The sequence below is a fragment of the Colius striatus genome, chromosome 8 (genome assembly GCF_028858725.1).
Source record: "Colius striatus isolate bColStr4 chromosome 8, bColStr4.1.hap1, whole genome shotgun sequence".
Lineage (NCBI taxonomy): Eukaryota > Metazoa > Chordata > Aves > Coliiformes > Coliidae > Colius > Colius striatus.
The window spans coordinates 25,838,005-25,861,291 of NC_084766.1; the positions used below are offsets into that span (position 1 = coordinate 25,838,005).

General features: G+C 43.3%; 1 protein-coding gene across 5 annotated transcripts in view; it reads right to left on the reverse strand.

Moving 5' to 3' along the window:
- Positions 1 to 23,287, reverse strand: part of NT5C2 (5'-nucleotidase, cytosolic II) — a 67,336-nt gene that overhangs the window by 38,315 nt on the left and 5,734 nt on the right. For 3 of the 5 annotated variants that reach the window (XM_062000797.1, XM_062000799.1, XM_062000798.1), the window contains exon 3: positions 2,450 to 2,570. In XM_062000797.1, the coding sequence (XP_061856781.1) occupies positions 2,450 to 2,570 (121 nt within the window). Of the gene's footprint in view, positions 1 to 2,449; positions 2,571 to 6,384; positions 6,405 to 22,700; positions 22,750 to 23,287 lie in introns of those variants that run through there. The other 2 variants (XM_062000800.1, XM_062000801.1) reach the window with 2 other exon arrangements.

Below are 23,287 nucleotides of genomic sequence, written 5' to 3' on the forward strand. Positions count from 1 at the left end.
CTTTTTCATTGTTTTTGTTTCTAAAACACTTTAGATTCATGTTCTCAAGATTCTGTTCTTTAGTTGCTGAAGTAAGAAGAAAAAGAGACACAGAAAAAGAGACTGAAAGAGAAAGAAAGAAAAAAGAAGGAAAAGAAATAAAAGAATCTTAACAATTAATGCCTTGTCTTTGATGACTCTCGAAATTGGCAGTGCTTCAGCAATATCCCAGTGCCAAAGTATACCTGTATCTCACTGAAACAAATCTACATTCTAGGACTGATGACTGTGACCAGCACACACATTCTACATCTGAACCATTATTAAAATATTTTAAAATATAATATAAAACAACAAGAGAGTCCTACTCAGTCATATTAAGTCTGCACTTTTAAGTAACATCACATCTGTTAACACTAAGATTACAAAAAAGACCAGAAATAGAAATCTGACAACACTGCCTCTGGAATGAGGTTGTTTCAGATTCTTACAATACTGGATTAGCAAAATAACTCCCATGAAACTGGTACACCAAAGCCATTAATAGCACAGACTTATACTACAGTCCTGGCATCAGGTTCTCTCATTCTCTCCTGTTCCCTCCCTCTCTCTCATTCTCTCCATCTCTCTCTTTTTAAAAGAGGCCAGTAATTTCAAAACAAAAATGTGCCTCTCCTGAGTGTATTTCCAGTGTTGTGCCTTCCATGAAAGTTTGAAGTGCTAGCAACATTTCTGATCAATATGTTTTCAATAAGACATTTCTAGATTCTAAAAAAGGGTATGTAAACTGCACCACAGACTAATTTTGGACTACCAGATCCCAGTTGCTAGTAGGGAACCTTCCTTTATATGAGTGCACTCTCATCCTCCAAAAGGAAATTCATTCTGAAAGTAAAATTTTCTTACATGATTAAGAGTAAACATGATGATGACTTGAATGTGTGAGCTCTTAGGGACAAGTATCACTTGTTGTAGATTCACTTCCTTTGGATGTGATACAACACTTAGCAAACTGTCAGCACCCAATCTTCACAAATGCTGAACAAATATTTGAAAAAAATAAATAAATAGGCCTTAGTCTGACTTCATTTCCGTCAGTCAAAATCAGGAGTAACACACTCAAAGTCATAGGTAAAATTATGGCATAAATGTAAACCTGTCAATGACTTCAACAAGGTGAAGATTTTTTTTGCCAGTGAATGGTACAAAATCCCTCTCTCTTTACATGCTATATATAGTTACATTCATTAGACAGTTCCATATCTGACAAACCAGCTGACACAGAGAGACTCAAATAATGTCACCACTTAAGACACAAACCCAAACATATTCGCTAGAAATTTGAAAGCTTCAGAAACACATCACAGGATTCTTTACTTAACCTTAGACATGACAAGTTGCACATCCTGTCCCATCATATGATGCTAAAGCGTTTTTCTCTAATAAGATTCCTTTTGGAGAATCAAAAGATATCTAACACAAAACACTTCCTTAGAAATACCACCGTATATGAATCACAAATGTAACATGCCATTTAAGCGAGAGGTTGGGAAACTTGACTTATTTTTCTGTTTCTACATCAGACATATGTCTCCCCAACTACTGCTGAATGTACTCTGATCATCATACTGCATGACTTCTCCAATTAAACAAGCTAGAGTTTGAAGATACACCTCCCACAAACAGAATACTGACAATTACTGGATGCTGTTGTTTTTAACTCCATAACAGTCCAGGCAACTGATAAGGATACAAACTGTATCCATCTTTTATGCTCTACTCTTGGAACCTTGGGAGCTGTGGGCTAAATTCTTGGCTCAACCAAACCTCCAGTGTGATCTTGGGAATACAATCTACTGTCTGTAATTTGATTCCCAAACTATAAAATGAGAGTGATGGCAATTCTTTTATTCCATACTCTGTCTTGTTTACACTTTAATTGTTCAACAACAAAGATGGGTAGCCACACCTAGCACAGGAAACACATCTTGCCTAGTACTTCTACATGCTATTGTGGAGCACTGAACTAATCATACTAGATATAAATCTCAAACACTTAATTTCTGATTCCATTTGATTTCCTCCTTATTTGCATTTGTGCATACCAGTATCTGAGGCTATGTCCTCCCGGTGTGCCCTGCAATAATTATCATAACACTTCTGCCACTGAGTACTTCTTGACTTGGAAGCCTTTATTCCAAAACCTAACTTGGATGAATCTGTTGCTTGCATTAAGAAAGCACTCCCTCACTGGGTCCAGTACCTGCATGTCAACTCTACTGTTTGGAAATTCCTGGAGGCCAATACTGTGCTATCTTCTAAGTTCCCTTCTACTAACCCTTCTGAAAGGAAGGTGATAACGACTTTTCTGTTTTACCAACAAGCAAAAAACTAAGAAATGTGGAGTTTATGCTTAGTTTATTTCCCTCTGTCTCAGCACTTTAGTTTTGGGGTTACACAAATGACTTACCGGTGATAGGCTTCCCTACGGTACTTTTTCAGAGCGTGCCCATCCATGTTTGCAGGGAGATCGGCTGCATTCTGGAGTCGGTCGCTCCATGAAGTTGTCATCTTCAAATGCTTACTTATTTCTGCAAGAAGCAGAAAAGAAAAGCTTGCTTAAGTTCAAGGGTTTTTAAACCAGAAAGTTTGTTTCCTGGTATGAACAAGACGCAATGCCATGTAGGAAGTCTTGCAAAGTACTGGGTGAAACGATCTGAGTTTGCAGGTCAACTGAGATGCTTTCCTCTGAGATGTCTGAGGAGACAAGGTGTTAAAACAGAGAGCTGGGAAGGTTTTTCCACATGGCTGGAACCACCATGACATTCCTGTTCAGTGTGGTGAAAATGCTTTCAGAGACAGACTTTGTTTTCATTGCTGAAAGGGATATTTTTTGACCCTAGGGTTACGAACATGTGTTAGCTATAGGTGATGGAAAACTCACTCCTTAAACATGAGATAAATGAGGCCAGGCAAACCCTACAAACCCCCAGTGGGACTGACCTTGCCACTTGTACCACACAGTAGAAATAAGAAGCCTTGTCACCGGCCATTTGATCTCTAAGCAAAGACAAAGCTTCAAACTGATGCTAAATTAGCAGAAACAATTGAAAGAAAAGTAGAAACATGATCTTTTGTCCTCTGCAGGTCAGTCACATTCAGGCAGAGCAAGAACACACTGCAAACCTGTGACACTAGCAATGCAAATATTCAGTAGATCTTCACAAACATCTGCATCCCTTCACAAGTACTGGCTGTCAAAACCAAACCACCAGACAGTCTTCCTTGTCAGGAAGGCCCTGCAGTGAGGAAACAGCAGTACCTTTCCCAGTTGTGTTATTAGCACACTGGGGTAGTCCTGCTCACCCCCTCCTCCAGCCAGATGTGTCTCCTGCTGCGTCACTTGTACCAGGTGCGATGATGAAGCAGCCCCATGATGAGTCAGTTCAGCTCACCAGTCCAAGCCCTCACCCATCAAACTAACTCATCAAAAGCATACAAAGACTGGGTAGCTCTTCACTGGTCATCAGGCTGAACCCTGCTCAACCTGTCACAAGTCTATCATTAGAGTCAGTGTGAAGGACAGGGTGGGAGATACATCCCACAGTTATACCAAATTAGGTACAACATGAAACCACATTCTTGTGTAAGCCACACAACTGCTAGGCCACAGAGCTTGGCTCGTTTGCTCTTCCTTAAAGAGCAAACGAGCCAAAAAGAGCAAAAGAGCAAAAACCACCCACAAGCTACACGGGTAACAACACAGCAACCATTTCTAGACACCTTTAAATTGACTGGCCTAACTTTACAGAAGGGAAATCAGATGATTTCAGTGAAGTAGAGAGTAGAGTTTGTGTCCAAACCAGTATCAGAAGTCACAGTGCTTTTAGCAGTCACACACGTGCTCACTCTCCTAGAGGAAATCTGTATTACTTTTTAGTTTTAACTTTTATTAAAGAGCAACAGTTGCAATTGTCACAGTCTTTGTTGGTCTGTTTACCTACTAGCTGCTGGACATAAACATCAAACAGATGGCAAACAGCTTGTCTGTAAAAATATGTTCCTCCCTCCCCCAGCATTCTCTGCTTGTGTCCTGTTACTATAACCAAGGTTTACAAATGCATCTTCAGCCACATCCTAAAGGTCACCAAATTTAGGTCCTGGCAGGCAGCCCAAGAGACCACATGCCAGAAGTGAGAGCTCTTCCCCTCGAATTCCCTGCAACACACCCAGGAGAGGAGGTCACCGCAGCAGGAGGGTGATGGCCCATTCCAGTCAGCCACAACTTCCACAACAGGGTACACAGGGAGATGCAGCTTCTAAAATAGTCCAGTCCTGGCCACTAAGGGTTTTTAAGTAATTACCAGCTATTTAAGCTATGCCCAAAGGCAGATGGAAGGCAGCACAGTAAACAGAAGCATCAACCTACTCCACTTCAAAGGCAGCAAGGGCTCCTTACAGGTAACAAGAGCTGCAGTGGTCCTTGAGCAGTGCTCACGCCCAGTGACAGTCTCCAGATCAGCAGCTCAGAGACAGGCATCACAGGGAGAGATCTGGTACAACCCCAAGATTGCAAGCTACAGGAAGGGCTCGTGTCCCCTGAGGGTGGAAAATTATCTACCCCATGGATATTTCAAGATGATCCAAATCATCACTACCTTGATCCTACCTAGAGCTATTTTAAAGCCTAGAGACAGAGATTCAGATCCAAAAGACATATACATTTAAGGCCTCTAAAAGGAAAGTTAAGCAGCTCTGAGAAAACAGTTGCATGGCTACTCTTATGACTCTCAGACAGGTCCAGGTTTAGGTCTTCCAGCTGAAACAAGTCCAAGTTGATGCTTCCTGCCATTTAGAAGGGCCACACTACTCTGCTTCCCCAGCCAAGCACACAGCAAGATTTGAAGATTTACACCCACAGTCAATGCCAGAGACTTTCATTCTGCCAGTCTCCTCTTCACACATCTTCTGCTTCTCATCATCATCACACCACAGAGATGCTGACACAGGTATCATGGTAGGTAGGACTGCTCCCAACAGCCATCCATGCTAGACATCTGGTAGTTCACCAACAGTATCCTACAAAATATCCTAAAATCCCAATGGCAGAAGAACTTGAGTAGGTTACCTTCAATGACATCCTTTCTACAGTGAGGAATCAGTGAAACACTTTGAGCTCTATGTGATAAATTTTCCTCCACAGTAGGACAAACCAGAATGCATTATTCTGTGTGTGCTGGGATTCAAAAAGCTGAGACCTGAGGAAATCACAAAAATCAGAGTTTCCATAATTAAGCAAGAAAAGTCTGAAATATTTTAATGTTCCAGCAGTACTTCACTGTAGCTGTGATGAACTGAGTTCACAGGCAGGACAAGGTCTGTAGACAGAGGCAGTATCTTTTATTAGATCAGCTGGTATGGCTGGAAAAAAAAATAGACAAGCTCTTGTCTAAGTTTCCAAACTCTATCAGTCGCACTAATAAAAGATATTACTTCTACATCCAGTCTTTGCCCCGTTTTATTAAAACCTTTCTTTTCATGTTCACACAACATAAAATCAAAAAACCTTATCCTGAAGTTTTGTATTACATGAACTCAAGGAATTCTTACAGCTTAGCAGGCTCCACTGGCCCTGTGACAATAGCTTACTGATCTGAAATAGAACTGTAACAACTGACAAAAGATACTGTGATGGATGTTCCCCACCCAAAAGTCTTACGGACTTCAATGAAATTGTTATGATGCCTCAAAAGTGTAAAATCTGCCCATCTGCATGGGCAAGAGATATGGGATCTGATCCCTGAATACAAATTCCTTCTTCGACATACAGACAGAAAAATAAGAAAGGCTGAATCACTCCATAACACTTGTAAGCCACTGGAATAAACATCTAAGAGAGCAGGCAGCCAGCCAGGCAAGATTCTCAACTCTGAGCAACTGAAATACGATGCATCTTTCTATAGTTACAAATCTATTTTTGAACTCAATAATCTGTAAATAGCTTCACATAAAAATAGAAATCTTTACATAGATGAAGTATGTCAGAACACCTCCCCATAAGTTATTGCAAACATGCTCCTTGCTAGTGAAGTCTTAATTAAGCATCTGATAGCATTTATGGAACAGGGTTCATTTTGAAAAAGTATTTAAAATGTCAGCTTCAAAGTTTTGACACAGAGCTACTATCGAACACAAAGGTCTTGGTCCAAAAAACACATTTTGAAGGAAGTCTACTTGCTACTTTTGTCAGATTTTGGCCAATTTCAAGTATTTTCCACAGCATTTTTTTTTCCAAGTATTCTTACATATAAAATAACATGTCCAGAAACATCCTCCTTAAAGTCTCACTATTATTTTTCATATCCTTTTTTTGGCCAACAAATAAATTTCTGCACCCGGTCATACCTGATGTGTTCAGGTTAAATGCACTGCCTGTATTATCTTGTGATTTTAACACTTTGGTGATGCAATTCCAAGTCAAAGGCATAAACACTAAAAGGCAGAGATAAATAAAACAGCAGTGACGATCCCACCTTTTCCAGAATATTCTCTGAGAGCTTATATACCAGAAAACAAAAGCATCACTAACCAATCCCAAGGCTGTAGCGTACTCGCACTAATTTGCCGTGCACTACATCTGCCTCTTCTCACACGTTCTGCTTCAACAATCACTAATACCTTGTCAGTACAACCCACACACGTACATGCACAGTGAGAAGCAAACAGAGAGAAAAATCATCACATCTAACGTTAGCTACTTCAAAGCTTTGTGTCTAGTCAGATGCTGTGGGTGTACAGACAAGCCTCATGGTGCCCTTGGCAGGCCCCGAGCAGTTCCTGGCTTCTTTCTGCAATGCTGCTCCATCCCAAGGGGCTTTGTGGGGTCTGAGCAAGGGAGCCGTGAACCACAATAAAACCCCAAGAAAGGTGAAAAGCAGAAGGAGAAGGATTCAGGTTGGCTTGTTCAAGACTCTCATAAAATCCATGGTCTAGGTCATGGCATGATCTCACAAACAGGGCCGTGGATGAGGAAAGCATTTTCTTTTGCAGCTGAGAGATCTATCCATGTAAGGCTGGTTAAGAAAAGCAAGTGACTCACTTTCCAGGAGTGTTCCTCTCCCTCCACTAATGGCAGAAGTAGCTTGCACCTACTTTAGGCTAGACATTTGAGACAGCTAACATCAGAGGAGGTGAAATCTACTCAGCATCATATCCTCTGATCCTCTGGAGCATCCAACATCCAGGGATGGACTGCAGAACATAGCCAGGACTGTGGCATCCCCCTCAATAGCATCTGCTACTGCCACTGTGCATTCTGGGGCTGGGCAAGCTTCTGACCTCAACCAGAAGGATAGTTCTTATGCCTGTGATCTCAAAGCACCTCACAAACTCTCATTCACATAATACATTTAGGGCAACAAAAGGTGCAGTCCTCTTTTTGTGAGCTAAGGATAGCAGGGCTCAGAGAAGGTAATCACACAGAGCAAGTGTAAATCAAATACAGAAGTCCTGATTCCTCAGGGCTAAAAATCAGTCTGAGTTCCTACTGCTGACAGGATGAATCACAAAGATACACTGCATCTTCCTTGTGCAGTATACTTCAAGACAAACTCAAATTTCAACACTTAGCATCAAGTGGGAGACAACACTGGGAGGTCTGCTAAAAAGTATATTAAATGTAATTTCATGTTTAACATTGCCAGCTTAATAAACATGCTTTGGTATATGTGCCCTGCTTGAGACTGCACAGTAGGAACAATGCCTACACTCATATACTCTTAGCAAGTTCAAATTAGACATTTCTAAACACGCCTGACTTCTGCTCCTTGCAGGGGTCAAACTCTGCACAGACCCCTGGCTCTCCCATGCTGCACCCACATTCCCAGCCTATTCACTTGTTTGCCATGCAAGTACTTCAGTTTCTTCTTCAACACAACCATTTCAGCTTCTTCTTTATCACCACTGCTTAGGCACTGTGGTTGATCCCACCCACCAGGCCCACGCTGAAGCTGTCTGCAAAGGCAATGAGTCAGTCTACCATATAAATACCAATAGCTATTCTCTTTCCCCTAATGTGCAGGCCCTTCAATGGCTACCTGCCTGGAACAGTCCTTTTTGTGCAGGCTCCCATCTCAGCAAAGGGTGACAATTCAGGTGGGGACTAGCTGAGCAGTCAGAGGCTCCAGTCTGGGAGGGAAGAGCCCTCAAAACACTCCACAAACCCCAAACTTTGTGTGACACAAAGTCACTGAAGAGATGTGACGGACAAGAGACAAAGATGAGATTTCTGGGGCCTGCTAGAAGGCAAGATGACATAGAATTTCTAGACCTAAAAAGGTCAACTAATGACAAAAACAGTCTATTAAGTCAGATTTTTTGAAACCCGGGAAAACTATTAATGTGAGCTAAATACCAAACTCTTGTAATGCAGAGAAAATGGGTGGACGACTCCCCAGTCCACATTTTAATCTTCCCAATAACTCTGAATTACAGGTCTCAGAGGTACCTTAGTCAGTACAATCACAGAATCCAGTACCATCAAAACACACTGGCAAACAGGACAAGCTGCTCCTTGAGCTCTTACCAATTCAATGTAAAAAAGAAAACAAGAGTCTTGTCATGAACCAACTTGCAAAATTTGGTGGAGGTTCCACTTTTGGAGATTGAAGGACAATAAAAAAGATATTTTCTAATACAAAATCTTCACAGGACAGCAGAGGCCTTACTGAACAGAGATCAAGAATAATGCAGGAGTAGAACTCTTCAAGAAATGTCTCTAGTTTGCATTTTGAGAAAAGGATGATAGTCTGTTAATCCCTGGATGATAACAAAGCATATCCCATTACATTTGCTACCAATGAGAATGTTAAACAACACACAGGAGACAAACACATTTAACCAGTCAGTCTGAAAAATTCTTCTCAGGAATCCTAAAATAATTAGCTGCTTATATTTTAGGCTACATCAGCTTTACCCGATGGCAAACCTAGGAAACACACTGCAACTGACAACGTTGGATTCAGTCAATGAAAAATTAGAAGACAAAAACATCAATCTTGGTCAAGGTATACATAACACCAGGTACCTAGATCACATCTACAAATTCTTGTACACTTACTTTGTCTTACAAAAGCCCCCAAGCAGTAGGCTTCTGACTGGCTCCAAGCTGCAGGGATTGCATAGATGCTAAATGACATTCCGAACTGCAGACTTACACATCAGCTCTGTTGGTTCACATCTTTCCTTCCCTCTCCCCGACATCCCTGGGATGACAATTCAAACCACTTTGTGTTTTACTGTGAACACTTCTGCTTAATAGCCAATGGCAAACTGTTTCCAAAAGGTGTTTTCAATTAGTGATGCTTTTGGAAAATTAATATGTCCATGACTTGACGTCTCTGGCAACACTGGAGAGCCTACAGTTTCCAAATAAAATCAGTGAAGCTTCTAAATGACCTAAACCAGAAAACTGACCTTTTTTTTTTCCTCCTTGTGCCTGAAGTTCTTCACTTAAAGAACTTCCACTTCTGGATAGCCACCTCTCTGACAGCAAGGCTTTGGCTTCATGACGGCAGAAAGAACAAAATATGCTCTCCCTATTAGAATATTAAACTACTACCAAAAGACACTTCAAAGAGTACTCTCAGGTCATAATAATTAATATCTGAGGTTGGCTATAAGCAGGCTAATTCTGCATGCCCATTACAGGCTATTAAAGAGGAAGAGATCTGTTAAGATCCTGTTAACCACAGAGACATGTATTGAGCTCTCAGTAGATCCCACCTGCAGTATACAAAGAGCCAGTGGATACAATACATTGTTCACACTGTCCTTGCTCCATGGATGGTACGAACTCTCCCACCTTCAGGTTCACAATCTCTGACTCTGGTTTGGAGACCTCCCACAGCAAGAGGATGGCTGTTTCTCTTAGGCACCACATCAACAAGGCTGCTTTTTACAAGAGTGTGCTTTTAGTGAAACTGGTAAAGCATTCTCAGTCATATATTTATTATGGTCTAACTGATAGGTGATGGTAACTCATGGGTTATTTCTGGATGTGTAAGGTGTAAGGAAGGAGAACGCTTCTCATGTGGCTCATTACCGGATTCTATTTAATTTCAAGCTGAATTTTATCTCTGTTATAAAGTCAGATGCTGAAGTAAAATATGAAATATGTTATAAAATATATTTAACAAAATCCTGCTTATTTTACATGGACTATTTCTACTACCACAGAGTAGCTGCACAGTGCCTAGAGCTCCAGTAATAATCCAGGACACAAATTCATGAAGAGGCACTAAAAGACACAGATAAACTTGGAGTTACCTCAGGTGACTATCCATTTCTATCCAAGGAGTTCTATTCATTCACAAACTCTAAGGAGCAATAACTGTTTAGACTATTTTAAGCATTATTTAATTATTATCACTTTCATGGATAGTTAGAAAGGAATTTTGAAAGCTATGAAATCTGCAGTGCAACTCTGTGAGAAGCAAACCTCAGATTTGACCCTCTTGGAGTATGAGATCATCCACTCTCATTTATCTGTAACTGAGTTTACTGTCTTGCAATGGGAACCACAAATTCTCCAGTGAGCTAATAAGCATATTTTCTAGCTTCCATATAGCTTGTGCTTCTCAACATTTCCTGCACAATTACCATTTTAATTAATATATGCTTCCTACACAAGCAGTTTGTTAGAGGTAATGTTAACTATCCACTTCTGTAAGCCTACTGTGTGCCATATCATCCCCACAGTAGAAAAAAAAGAGGAAGACCATACTTCAGGAAAGTGAGGCTTGATCCAGAAGAGCAAGAGCTATGCCACAGAGAAGAATCTGCTTTCAAAGAAATGCTGCAACTGCAGGTCAAATATGATCCTTGGATGTACAAGACTACCAAGCAGGACTTTATGGGCCTGCCACCGTTACAAATGCTGCTAGAAAGGTATCTTTAGCCAGCTGTCCCCATTCAAGAACAATACTGATTATATTGAGGAAGGAATAAAGCTGTGAGAGAGAGTAAGGCTGGAGTGGAAGATTGCCAATTTACAGAGAGTGGCTCTGCAGGTGGTTTGAAAATAGTCTAGAAGCATTTACGCACAGGAAAGCAGTGTGACTGTGGAAGGCTCTCAGTCTAGCAATGACAAAACAATAGCCCATGACTGGAAATTAAATAGATCCACACAAAAAAAAATATTATCAGAAAGGATGGTTAATTACGAAACAACAGATTTCTGAAGCAGTTTTCCATCACCAGGGCTCTAAATGAAAGGAGGGGGATATGATTTTTATGTCAGCCTTTTTTCACACAGTCGAGAATGAATGCAGAAGTCAGTCTGGTCAATTCAGTTAAACAGTATTATGCCCCAAGTGACTCTTCCTCACCTTGTAAATCAGTGTATCCATGAATAAGAGGCTAAGGCACAAGCGATACTGGAAAGAAACCTCCAAAGAGAGGTTCCACATAAAGAGAAGGGGAATGGACAAACAAAGGCTCTTCTGAGCCAACATCGGCACGAACTGTGCACCCTAACAGCCCTGGGAAACTTGCCTCCTTGGGAAAAAGCCTCCAGTAGCCTGCAGCAACCTCTGCTGCAGAGGCTGCCAAACTACTGTCCAGCTGAGCACCTGCCAATAGCAAGCATGGACCTGGCTAAGAAGATGTTCTCACTGCTTTTTGTTTCCAGCTGTTAAATTTCAGTAAGAAACGTGTAAGACAGTTCAAATATTTAACCTACACTGTTTTTCCCATAAGCAATTGCTCTGGTTGCACAGGGTCTTGAAAGATTAAACACTAGAGATGGAATTGATCCCTCTGTTGTAATACAGTCCATCCTAAAGAAAATATTTAAGAGTTCCCACGTATTTGTTTTAACTGAGAACTAGGAGGCAAGCTTTGATGCAGGATGAACTTTTCTGTTCTGACTCTAATTTTTTTACATCAGAACAACCTGAAGCATCTTTAGCAACAAACTTGCCTGCAAGAATAAACACAACACCTGGCACTCAGCAGCCAGAGGATTGCTCCCCCTTCTCAAAGTAAATTGCTAGTTTCTTCTGTTCCCTTCAGCTTGTCACCCCTTAGTAACACTCTTGGTGTTCAAACCTGTGCAAGGACCTATTACCAACTGAAGACAGTTGAACATCTCTGTGTGAGTTACAGTTCCCAAAAAAAAGAGAACAAGATGAAACATGCCGTCCCCGGAGAGAGGACTGGAAAGCCATCCTTCCACATACCGATTTCAAACCAAGGAACAACTGCCACTCAAACCTGCTATTAAAGATTATACAACAGTAGCTCTTTTGGCAGCAGATCATGGTGTTTCAAAACAATGACGCTATTCATTAGATTCCACTGTGTTTCAGGAAGCAAATACAGACTTAACGGGCCTTTCCAGAAGTGCTGTAGCAACCGACAAAGTATTTGAGATGCACAACTCCAACGAATAGCACAGTCATTCTGCAACTGGGTCAGCCTGGATAACACAAACAGCCAGAAGTCTTCTTTATCTTCTAAACATTGAAGAGGAAGGAGAACATTTTTATTGGCTTTCCTTACTTACTGGTAAAAAACCTTCTTGTCTCTAAAGATCACGTCTCTGCTTCATTAATATTTTATAAAAAGCAAAGAGGCTGAAAACTTATTCTGCCTTTTTGCTAATCTTTGAAAGTAAAAGGAAGAATAAGCATGATTTTTTAGAGATACTTCAACCTTCTTCCATGCTGGATGGGCCCTATCTACATGTTTATGGGCTGCATAAACAGATGTGACAGTAGAATCAGCATCTGAGCCACCTCCGCAGGCTGGAAACATGAGTTCACATCTCCCTCCAGCCTTGGCTGAAAGCTCAGCCCAGGTGCAGACAGTCAGCTGGCTAGTCAGCCTGAGTCCCAGGCCTCTGGACGCAACACTCACCAAGGGGCATACTGCTGAGTAAAGAAGCTGGCGTACTTAACCAGGGAATACTGGCTCCTCCTTCATTAAAAAAGTAACTGAAAATAAACACTGAGATCAACAGCTGAAGATGATCCAGTAATTCTGAGAGCTGCTCTGTCAAAACCAGGGAGATTTTCTTTTCCTGCCAAGAGTTTTCTTTTTTGGCGCCACTCTCTTCTTTTCCCACCTTCTTTAAGGAAAAAGCTTACCAACTGCTCTTACACTAACTTGGTCTCTCTTTTCATTGAGAACTTACCCATCAGTAACAGGCAGATCATTGACAAATAAACCCATCTTTTCAAAAGAAGGAGGACAGGCTGAGGACCATGAAATTCAGCCAGACACAGGACAGAAACCCAGCAAGGCAAAACTCTGCCACTTTTTAACTTGCTGTTTGTCCACAAAACACAAACAAGACAAAATAATGATACTCCCCAGCCATAAATACTGAAGATAAATACAGAAATCATTTAATAAAGCAGCTCTCGATTCTCAGTTATCTGGGCTCCAGACATTTACTCACCTACTGCAAGATTTCATGGGTTCCTACTTTCATCCTTAATAATAGTTATCCACCTCTCCTTCAAGAAGTCTTCCCTGAGGCTGATCTAGTCTTTCAGGTGAGAATGGCAAGAGCCTTCTGCATCCAGGCTCAGCACATCAAAACCACTCCTGGACCAGCTCTAATGCTACCCTGCAACACTCACAAAGGTCAGAAGTACAACTGCTCTTTCTCTACGTTCCATCTAATTCAGTAACCACAGGTACTCCTCACCTGAGCCGCACAGAAATCAAATCCCCTTTGTCCTCAAACCAGAGGTTGCCCATGTACTTACTACTACTACTCATCGTGGAGATCAGAAAGGTGCACCTTTTCCTGCACTCTGTACTTAGCAAGCAGTCCCACACAGCAGCTCCTTGCTGAGGAGAAGCAAGCTACAGATCTACCAACTGAGTAAGTACAAAGATGAAAACAAAGAGAATGTGAAGTCTGTAGGTGTTCTGAAGTGCTCTTAGGGTGTGAAGTTCCTCTCCACGTAAAAAGCACAATTCATTCCTTTTCTGACTTGTTTTTTTAATCAGAGGCAAACACAGTAATTATTGTCTGCCTGATTACAAATGAAATTACAAATGCGTCTTTAGGGCACGACAGTGTCCCCACCTAGATGCTATCAGCCCACAAATCTCATTTAATCTTGACAGATGTGTAGTACTGAGGCACTACTGCAGGAAACTCTACAACTAACTTTAGGAATACTTTCTCTGCAGAATTCCCATGCCCTTCCCAAAGACTGCTAATTCATACAGCATTTCTTAGGCAACCTAGGTAACTTAATTCATCAGTAAAATAACTGAACATCTGTGATGACTTGGAGCTTTTACTAAGTCTCTGGTTTCCCTTTGATAAGCCCAACTGTCTCAGCTTTATCAAGTGATACCAAAGGCCCACATTATACCGTTTTTTAACTGTATCAATTTATTTTCTTCAGAAACTATCCTACCCATGCAAAACACAAACCACTATGTTCATTTGGGGAAAACAATCTTTCCACATTCCCTTTGGTTCACATATTAAATCAATCCTGCTGACATAGGAGACTGTTCCCTGGCAGAAGCTGAGCAGGACATACACAGCACAGCACGCTCTGTACTTGTCTCAGCAAAGATGGTACTCGGAACATGGATGAAGTGACAGATCTACTCCATCAGCTGTGACCTGGAAGAAACCTGTCAGCCTAAAGTGAACATTAACGACTGAGAAAGCATCATCAGCAGGTCCCTGTTTTCCCAAAAATCAGAGCTGAGAGTTCCTGACACCGAACCTTCCCTCTGGCTGACACTTCTGTCTTAAGGGAACCTCAAGTATCTCATGGGTGTAGACTTGAAGACTCATTCAATAGTGCAGTCTCGTGCTACTGCAGTGGACGAGCAAACAACTTGAATCCCCTGGGTTCTGAAACGCCTTTAAAAATGTATATCTCCAGCAGAATAGTACGACAGCCCTGATTCACTGAGAAGGATTTCTCTTTCAGCATGTTACCTGACCTATTGTAGCTACTAAAAAAAACCCCAAAAGGCTGACCATGCATCTAGCCAGCACAAAGCCTCCTGAGCAGCCACAGAAATACCTCCTAATTGCTTTCAAAACAGCAATTGAAAGACATCCCAGCCTGGCTCTGAGTGTCACGCCATGGGAAAGCAGTTCTTTACATGTCCTAACCTTTCCAATATTAGTTCTTGACCCCACCAGCACACATCAATTTATGAGGACTGAAAGTGCTTTTCATTACTGTCTTTGTTAATATCTACTCACTACATGTCTGTGAAGAAACAGTGGTAGATGAGTAAAACATTGTTAGTTTTTCATCATCTTTTCCCTCCTGATTGCTCAAGTTTAGCAAGCAGACTTTTTTGGCCTTGGCTCATAAAACTGCCAGTTAAGAGGTTAAGAACCTACTAAATCTATTATCACAGTAAAAAAAAAAAAATAAAGGTTAGATTACAAATGTGTTTTTAACAAACTCTTAGGAAGGCTACAGTGTTATTTCTATGGATGAGACATGAAAAAGTGCCCAAATTATTGGAGGCTACAGATGGATAATTAGTTCACAGCAAGTAAAACTCTTATCAGTTTGTAGAAAATTTGCTCATTAAGTATCACATACATGTGCTGATGATTCCAGCAATCACTTTTTTAAACATACTCACTCTCTATAAAAGTCATCCCATTTCAGCACCTCCACTACAAGGATAATGATAAACACCAGAACGTGTGCAAGACACTTTCTGCTCACAATGTCTGCAGTCACCAAGTGGTTAATGGTACAGGCAAGCTAATGCCTTCTTGAGGCTAAATTCATATTATTAACCAAAAGAGACTTAGCAGAAGATCACCTGGTATGCCAGCCACTGCTTAGCAGCACTTTTGAGTGAGCATTTTGAAGATTAGAGGAGGCTGTGTCTACTTACTTGAACCACTTAGTGCTTTAGGTAACAAATGCTCATTTTTATCACTTTTCCTTAGCAGAGCTCTATCCAGCCCTGTCAGCTGCAGCCCTGCATTTGATTGCAGGTGGAAAATGTCCACTGCATCCTTTCACAGAGACTATTTTCACATGCTTCTGCTTCCCTTTAGGCAACATTTTATTTTCCTTCTTTTTTTAACAATGGAAAGCAATGTGGGAATGCAGCATCCCACAACACCAAAAGACTCAAAGCAGGCACTGCCTTGCTGACCTGCCGTTAAACATCACTAGTGCACTGACTGACGCTTGTGACATGAAGCGGAAAATGAAATCTGACTCCTGCCTCAGTTTCCAGACAGCAGAACTAACAGATGATTTACCAGTCTGGCTTGCTTCTATGTTAAATTCTTCTTTGCAGCTTCCCTCAGCCACTTGTATTCAATGATAGGAAAGCTACAAGAACTGAATTGGAAGAGCCAGTTCTTGGCCAGCCCCAAGCTAACTGCTGCTCAGAGCACCTGCAATTTATGTCCAACTGATGAGATTTTACTTTAAGGAATGAACTCATCTTGACCTAAAAGCACACACAGAGAATAACATTGTAAAAGTGGAACTGAACAAGCAATGAAAAAGAACCAACTATGCAGTTATTATGGGTATCTGCACTTAAAAGATCTCAGGGAATACTGCACTGGGTGTCAGAAAGGACATGGTTTAACCAGGACACTCGGGACCGAATCTTGCATCTCTTTCCTGTGACTTCAAAGGCAACATACGTCTTTGCATAGTCTTGAAATGGAATTGCTGTGTAATATCCAAAAAGGTCATTGAAAAGATCACAAACAAGCATTTGAAATACCTTTGCCAACATCTTCAGCTCTTCCTTTGGGTGAAAAAAATAAAAAGTATCTCAGATGGAGACAGCAAAAGAAATCAACATCTAAAAAAGATCATTTGGGTTTAATTGCAATGGGTTCTATTTATTCACTTCCAAAATTACCTAAGCCATCTGTCACTTACTAGCACTTATTCTCAAATGTTATTATTGGTAATTGCTGTGTTATGATTACAAAGCACTGACATAAATGTCACTCAGCACCTCTTTCTTTGGGTTTCTGAGGGCAGAACATTCACATACTCTTCTCTGACCCCATGATCCTAGTTACTCACTGTGTATGGCTGTGTGCAACTCAGCACCAACTAAATCAACCTGAAGACCAGCAGAATTCAGCTGATCTGGAGATTTTGGTATGCTTTATGCTACACCACTGGTCTTCAATCTTTGGAATTTACCTTCTTCTCTAGGTTACTTTAGAAGCTGACTAGAATGTTTCCCATTATCCACCATGGCCAGATGCACTACATCTGATGCAAATGCCAAAGGCAGCACAGTCCAAGTGCCAAAATATGAGTTGAGTCCCACTCAAAGCTACCACTCTCCAAAGGAGACAAGCAATACTGATTTCAGCAGCAAGCACCGCTTGAGCAGCCCAAGGCTTCCTCCTGAAGGCAGCTGGGATGCAGCTGTTGCTACCTCAAGCAGCACAGGCAGCAGCTGCTGCCAGGGGAAAGACAGCAGCTCGCACATGAAAGGGCCAACCCCTCCAGAAGGTCCCACAGCCCAGATCTGGCCATCACAACTGCCAACGCTGGATAATATTTTGGGAAAGTGGACTTTCCTGGAGGGTTCAGCAAGAATTTGCTTCCTGAAAATCTTGTAAAAATGTATCTTAATTATGTATTATGCCAATGTTAACAGGGAGAACTACAAGGCCTGGGTCAAAGCCAGCTAATCCAAAGGCCTTTTGTTAAGTAAACAGTGGAAAACCACTCTACTTCAGAGTCTGCTGCAGAAACCCGTACAGGAAATCTCTGGTTTACTCCTTCCTCTGAACCAATTGTGCCAAGCAAGGTTAAATGATAATCTTGTAGTAAGCAGATACACAAACCAGTAAGTCTTTGAAAATATCTGGAATGCAGCTAGGTGTTGTGAATACTCTGTAACCCAGTTTGGATTGCATCATGACTTCAAGGAACCTTTGTTTTTAAGTAAAACACTTGTGGTGAGAAGAGCCATAATGGTACTTTTGGAGACCACAACTGCCTTATTTACAGAATGAGTACAACACAAGTAACACTAGAGGACACTTTCCCCAGACATCTGTTTCTGCTAACTTATTTCACTTTGGAGCCACCTTCAAATCTCAAAAGAATCACATCTCCTTGGGCCTCTCTTTCTTCTTCCATCCACCTATGCCCACGTGGATTTAATTTCAAAGAGAAACCAACATATTATTCACGTCCCAGCACCATTTCTATAGGTAACTCATATAATCTGCTCTGCACATTTAATGGGCTCACACCCTTGAGGGATTTAAAGCAGTTTCATCTGGTATGATGCACAGGGTAAGAATCTATTTGTTTTCTTGCTTACATGTTAAGAGAAGGTAGCATGCAGATAATCACAATGGGGTTCCATCCTCCCTAGTTTAGCCCAAACTTTATCTCCAATGAAACTGCAAAAGAAGGGCTGGCTGTGCTGGTAAATCCCACAGCTGGTACTCATGCCCAGAGGATAATAAGCTAAGGTCACCAGTAAGCAACAAGTTTAGCTTCCACCATCCTGTACCAACCTTTACAGAGGGACTGGACTGAGAGGGTTGGCACACAGCCACTCACTACTCGCACGTCTGAGGACCCAACTGGCTGGGAAGTGCAAAACTGCTTTGGATCTTACAGTAAGGTGTGCACACTGCTCACATTCAGGTAGCAGTTAGGATAATATAGCCTGCTATGGGTTTTTTCAGTTGAATTATCCAGGCTCCCTTCTTGATCTCCTGCTGTCATATAAAAATGTATTTTTCCTAATATGGCTTCGCACAGGCAGGTCTCCCAAGCACCTTTTTGGCCCCGCAAACACATGAAACTTATTGACTGTAGTGACTTAGGAAGGCAGGTTTAGATTCTCAGTTGCTAACAGTGGCTATCTGAAAAACCTACGCAACTTTTCCAGATGTTGCTTAAGGTCTATTTACTGTACATTAAGTTCTATTTATTGTACAGGCTGGATTCCCTCTGTGCTGGTGTTAAGAAAGCAGAGTCATGTTATATATTGTCTCTATGTAGAGTACACAGTCCAAGGTTTTAGAAACCACTCCAGTTAAGGAGTCATAATGATTAAAAAGCAAAACACAGTTCATTGCTACGAGCATCACAACCATGACACATCATAATGATTTCTTCAGTAGCACAAAACAGACATTTTACGACAGGAAATATTTATATGAATGTGTACTTTGAAGACACTCAAAGAGCAAGATATTCTCCAACACAGAATAGCCAACTTTCGAAGACTCAGGTCGTGACCATTCTAAATATCATTTCAAATTATATCTGTGTGCTGCTGACACTATGAAGACATTTTTTTAAGTAGATGCAGTGCAGACAGCAAGTAAAGAATTCCCATGAGCTGACTTGGTAACATCCCAAACACATCCCTAAGAGCAAGACAAGGCTTCCACTCCCAGGCACATTCTGTACAGTTTTCTGTCCTATTCTTCTCACTGCTAAAACCACAGCTGTTTTATATCAGGACATCCAGCATTTGTGAGCCACCCTGAAAGGACGTGGCGTAGAGCAGGCACTGCAAACTCACCCCAAGGCACATCACTCAGGCTGTCCTCTGCTGACGTAGAATGCTGGCCTCAGTTTCCCTTGGGGCAGAGCCAAAGTGCCTTGCTCTCTTCACAGGCTTATGCTGGATGGCATACGAGTATGTGTGATCCCAAGCGATTAGTTACTGAGGTGTTCTTTTAAAGGAGTGAAGACAAGGCACAGCCCTGTCAAACAGCCAGCCAGTTCCTATGACAATTTTCCACTGCAGCTTGGCTGGAGACCATTAATCCACCTTCCCTAGGCCAAGCAGCCTCTACATGCTCACAGTATTCTGGGCCATCACAGACCTCTGTGGGATTTTCACTAGTGGCTGAGCAACACCCAGTCCCACTGGTTTCAAATTCCTACAAAAGAATGAGTTTGCTGAGTGTGACTGCACAACCCCTCTTCTGCCTCTCTGCCCCTGATTTCCAGTCAGCTCTTTTTCCAGCGCTTCCTTGCAGGTCAGCACCTAGGATTTCTGTAGGATTCAAAGGTTGCAGATCATCTCAGTTTGCCCTGGAACCCCACAAACCTGCTCTGCAGTCAGCCTGTGGCCACCCCCAGATAACAGCCCATGCTGCAAGCTAACCACCTATCTATCAGTATCTAAGTGAAGCATTGTTTTATTAAGCAGAACTGCAACTAACAGGTATCAGGTAAGTATCACCAAGTAAACGTCTCTGTTTTTTCAGTAAGCATCAGTTAAACCCCATATTTTCATAGTTTGCTTCCCTTTTACTTTAGACACAAAAACAATACATTTGTTTATTTTCAAAGGAAATAAAACACTCCTCTCACTGTTTCCCCAAAGAGCACACCACCACAGTGTTTATCAGTAAACACCACAATAAGGTTTCTTGTTTTTCCAAAAACAAACATTCCCCTGGAAGTTCAAAGAAAAAAAACCCTCTAGGATAAATACTTCTAGAGATTTTAGAAAGGATCTATTAACGTTCAATTCGAGCTATATTAGGAGTCAAACATGACCAGGAGTAACAATTCAAGGGAGGTTTTTTTAATGTTATTGTTGTTATTAGCCTACAAACTGGAAATCTGCCTGGACACATTTCAGCTTGCACCTGACTTTTGTAAGCGTATATCCTAGAAACAGCATATAATACTAATGCCACCAATGCAAAGATACTACCAGGCTGTTAATTCCAAACCTCAGCTGAAACCATTTCTCCCATTCTCACAACTTTTCTCCCCATTTGTCTCTGCGATTGTACTTCATTCAATGGAGCGTTTTAAACGTAATTCGGCGGTGTGTTTTGCCATACAATTTGTTTGAATGACGCTGTACAGAGTAAAGGTTGTATTGTACTATATAATGAAACGACGTCTATGCTTGAACAAACTCCAACTGCTGTTAATCAAACCAGCAAGTTCCTGAATGATCTTTTGGACTCCAGACTAATGGCAATAGATTATTTTAAACAACATTTCTGCTCTAAAATACATGTAAGCTTGACACTGGCTGACAAGGACTGTGATAGACTTCCAGAGCTAAGTTGATCAGTTCATAAGTAAAACACCAGTGTGTTTCCTCACTGTCAGAACTACAAATTGAGCACATGGTCTAAGTGTGGTTTCCAGTTTTGTTTCTGGTTTTCAACAAAACCATGTAGCACCTGAAAAGACCTGAAAAATCTTCCTATTATCATTTTTTTCACTAGTGACAAAGAGGTATATAGATCAATACAGTATATTTCAGCCAGTGACAAGATGTTATTCCAAACTGACACAAGGGATCATTTGGCTAGGTAAGAGGGGGACATTTCTAAGTGACTACTTAGAAACCATTTTGCAATCTTTGAGGTTCAAATGTTAAACCCTCTAGAGCTAAAAAAAAAAAATAATCATTTTGAAACATAAGTAATTATGTCTTGGGAAGAATGTTCTCAAGATTACATCAGAGAGGATCCTTAGTATCCGGCTTGGCAGCCTTTAGAAACGCTAGCAAGGGAACAAACTTCAGGGTTTCATAATCTCAGTGGTTCCAGGAATTTTTAAAACTGCCTGTGCTACAAGAATCAGCACTGCCCTATTAAGTCATCTGGTCTATCAGAAGCCAGTGCAGGGGTGTTTCCGCCACACATTTTGCAACATTATTTTTGGCACAAAAGGATGGGTTGTTTTTTGTTTCTTTTTTTTTTTTTTAAAGCAAAAGCAAAACCTGAGCAAAGCAGTTTTGCGTTGTTTTCTTTTTCCTTATTTATTTGGTGCCTCGCTCCTGGCTTTAAGGTTATCGGCTTAAGCCTGATATAGTGGGATTGCCAAGAGCAACTCAAAGGAAGCCGAGCAATGACAATGAACCCTCGCCCTGATGCAAGGCTGTCCGCGAAGTGTTCCACCCAGAGCCGGGATCAGGCTTGCTCTACTCAGCGAAGAGCATCATCCGTACCCACGTCCCCAGGCGGGGCGGCGGCTGCCCCGGGGGGAAGCTGCGAGCTGGAGGGTGCCGCCGGGACCCCTCCGGCACACGTGGGACGCAGGGCGGAAACGAAGGCACCGGGTGCTGGCCCCAAACCTCACGGGCACCTTCCCGCGGGCTCCTTCTCCTCTCGCCGCGCCTCGGCCGGCCGGCGAGCAACCACCCTGCTCCAGGGACGGAGGGGGCAGCTCGGGGCGCGCCCGGGGACTGCCTGCGACTGGCAGGCAGCCGCTCGGGGCCCTGCCTGGCGGCACGAAAGGGCTGAGGGGCTCACCCCGCCCGGAGCAGGAGAGAGGCTGACGCGGAAGGGCTTGCGGGTCTCGCGCCGCCGGGCACGGGAGAGGGGCTGAGGCGGAAGGGCTGGGGGGGTTCGCCCCGCCGCGAGAGGGGCTGAGGGAACCGGGGGGGGGGGGCGCGCCCTGCTTGGGGCGGGATGGGGAGGCAACAGGGGCTCCCGGGACACAGCGGCCGGGCAGGGGAGGGGTCCGGCCGGGCCTCGGGGAAGCGGCGGCGCCGGCGGGCGCCGACTCCGAGGGGATTCCCCGCACCGGCAGAAGGAGAAGTGGCCCGGGACGGCGCTGCCCGCCCCTCCCTCCTCAGCCCCGCCGGACAGACCGGCCGCCCCGCTCCCGGGGCGCTGCCCCCCACCCCACCGCGGTCCCCGCCAGCGGCCCCCGCCGCGCACGCGCAGCCGCACGCGCGCAGTGCCCCCGCGCCGCCCTCACCTCGCGGCGCGCTCGCAGGAACTGCCCCGCACAACTGCCGCAGCGCCGGCGCGGCCGCACTGCGCAGCCGCCGCCGCGGGCCCGCCCCTCCCGCCGCAGGGACCGGCGCGACGGTGCGAGCCCGGCGCTCCGCCGCACGGCAGCCGCGCCAGGGAGCGGCGCCAATGTGACAGCCCGCGGAACGGCCGCACGGCCGCCTCTGACAGCCCCCAGCGCGCCCCGCCTGCCGCCGCTCCGGACGCTATGTCGGAGGTGCGCTCCGCGGCCCTGTACACCTCCTCCCGACCTGCCCCGAGCCCCCAGAGCTCCGTCAGGCGGCCTCAGCGCTGCTGCACGCTTCGAAGGCTGAAGAAGGAGCCAGAGCTTTAGTTAAAATAATGCAGTTAATTGCTGTTTCTTTGGGGAGTGTGTCTGCAGCACGGACAAGGGCGAGGGGAATGGGGTGTGCCCCTTCCACTGAGAGAAGCGTAGCGAGGGGGTCCCAGGAGCAGCTGCGGGCGGCGCGGTGGGTGATGGCTGGGGGCTTGGGAGACACGGGCTGCACGGCAGGAGGAAAGTCAGGCTGGGTCTCTGTCCTGAGCAAAGGT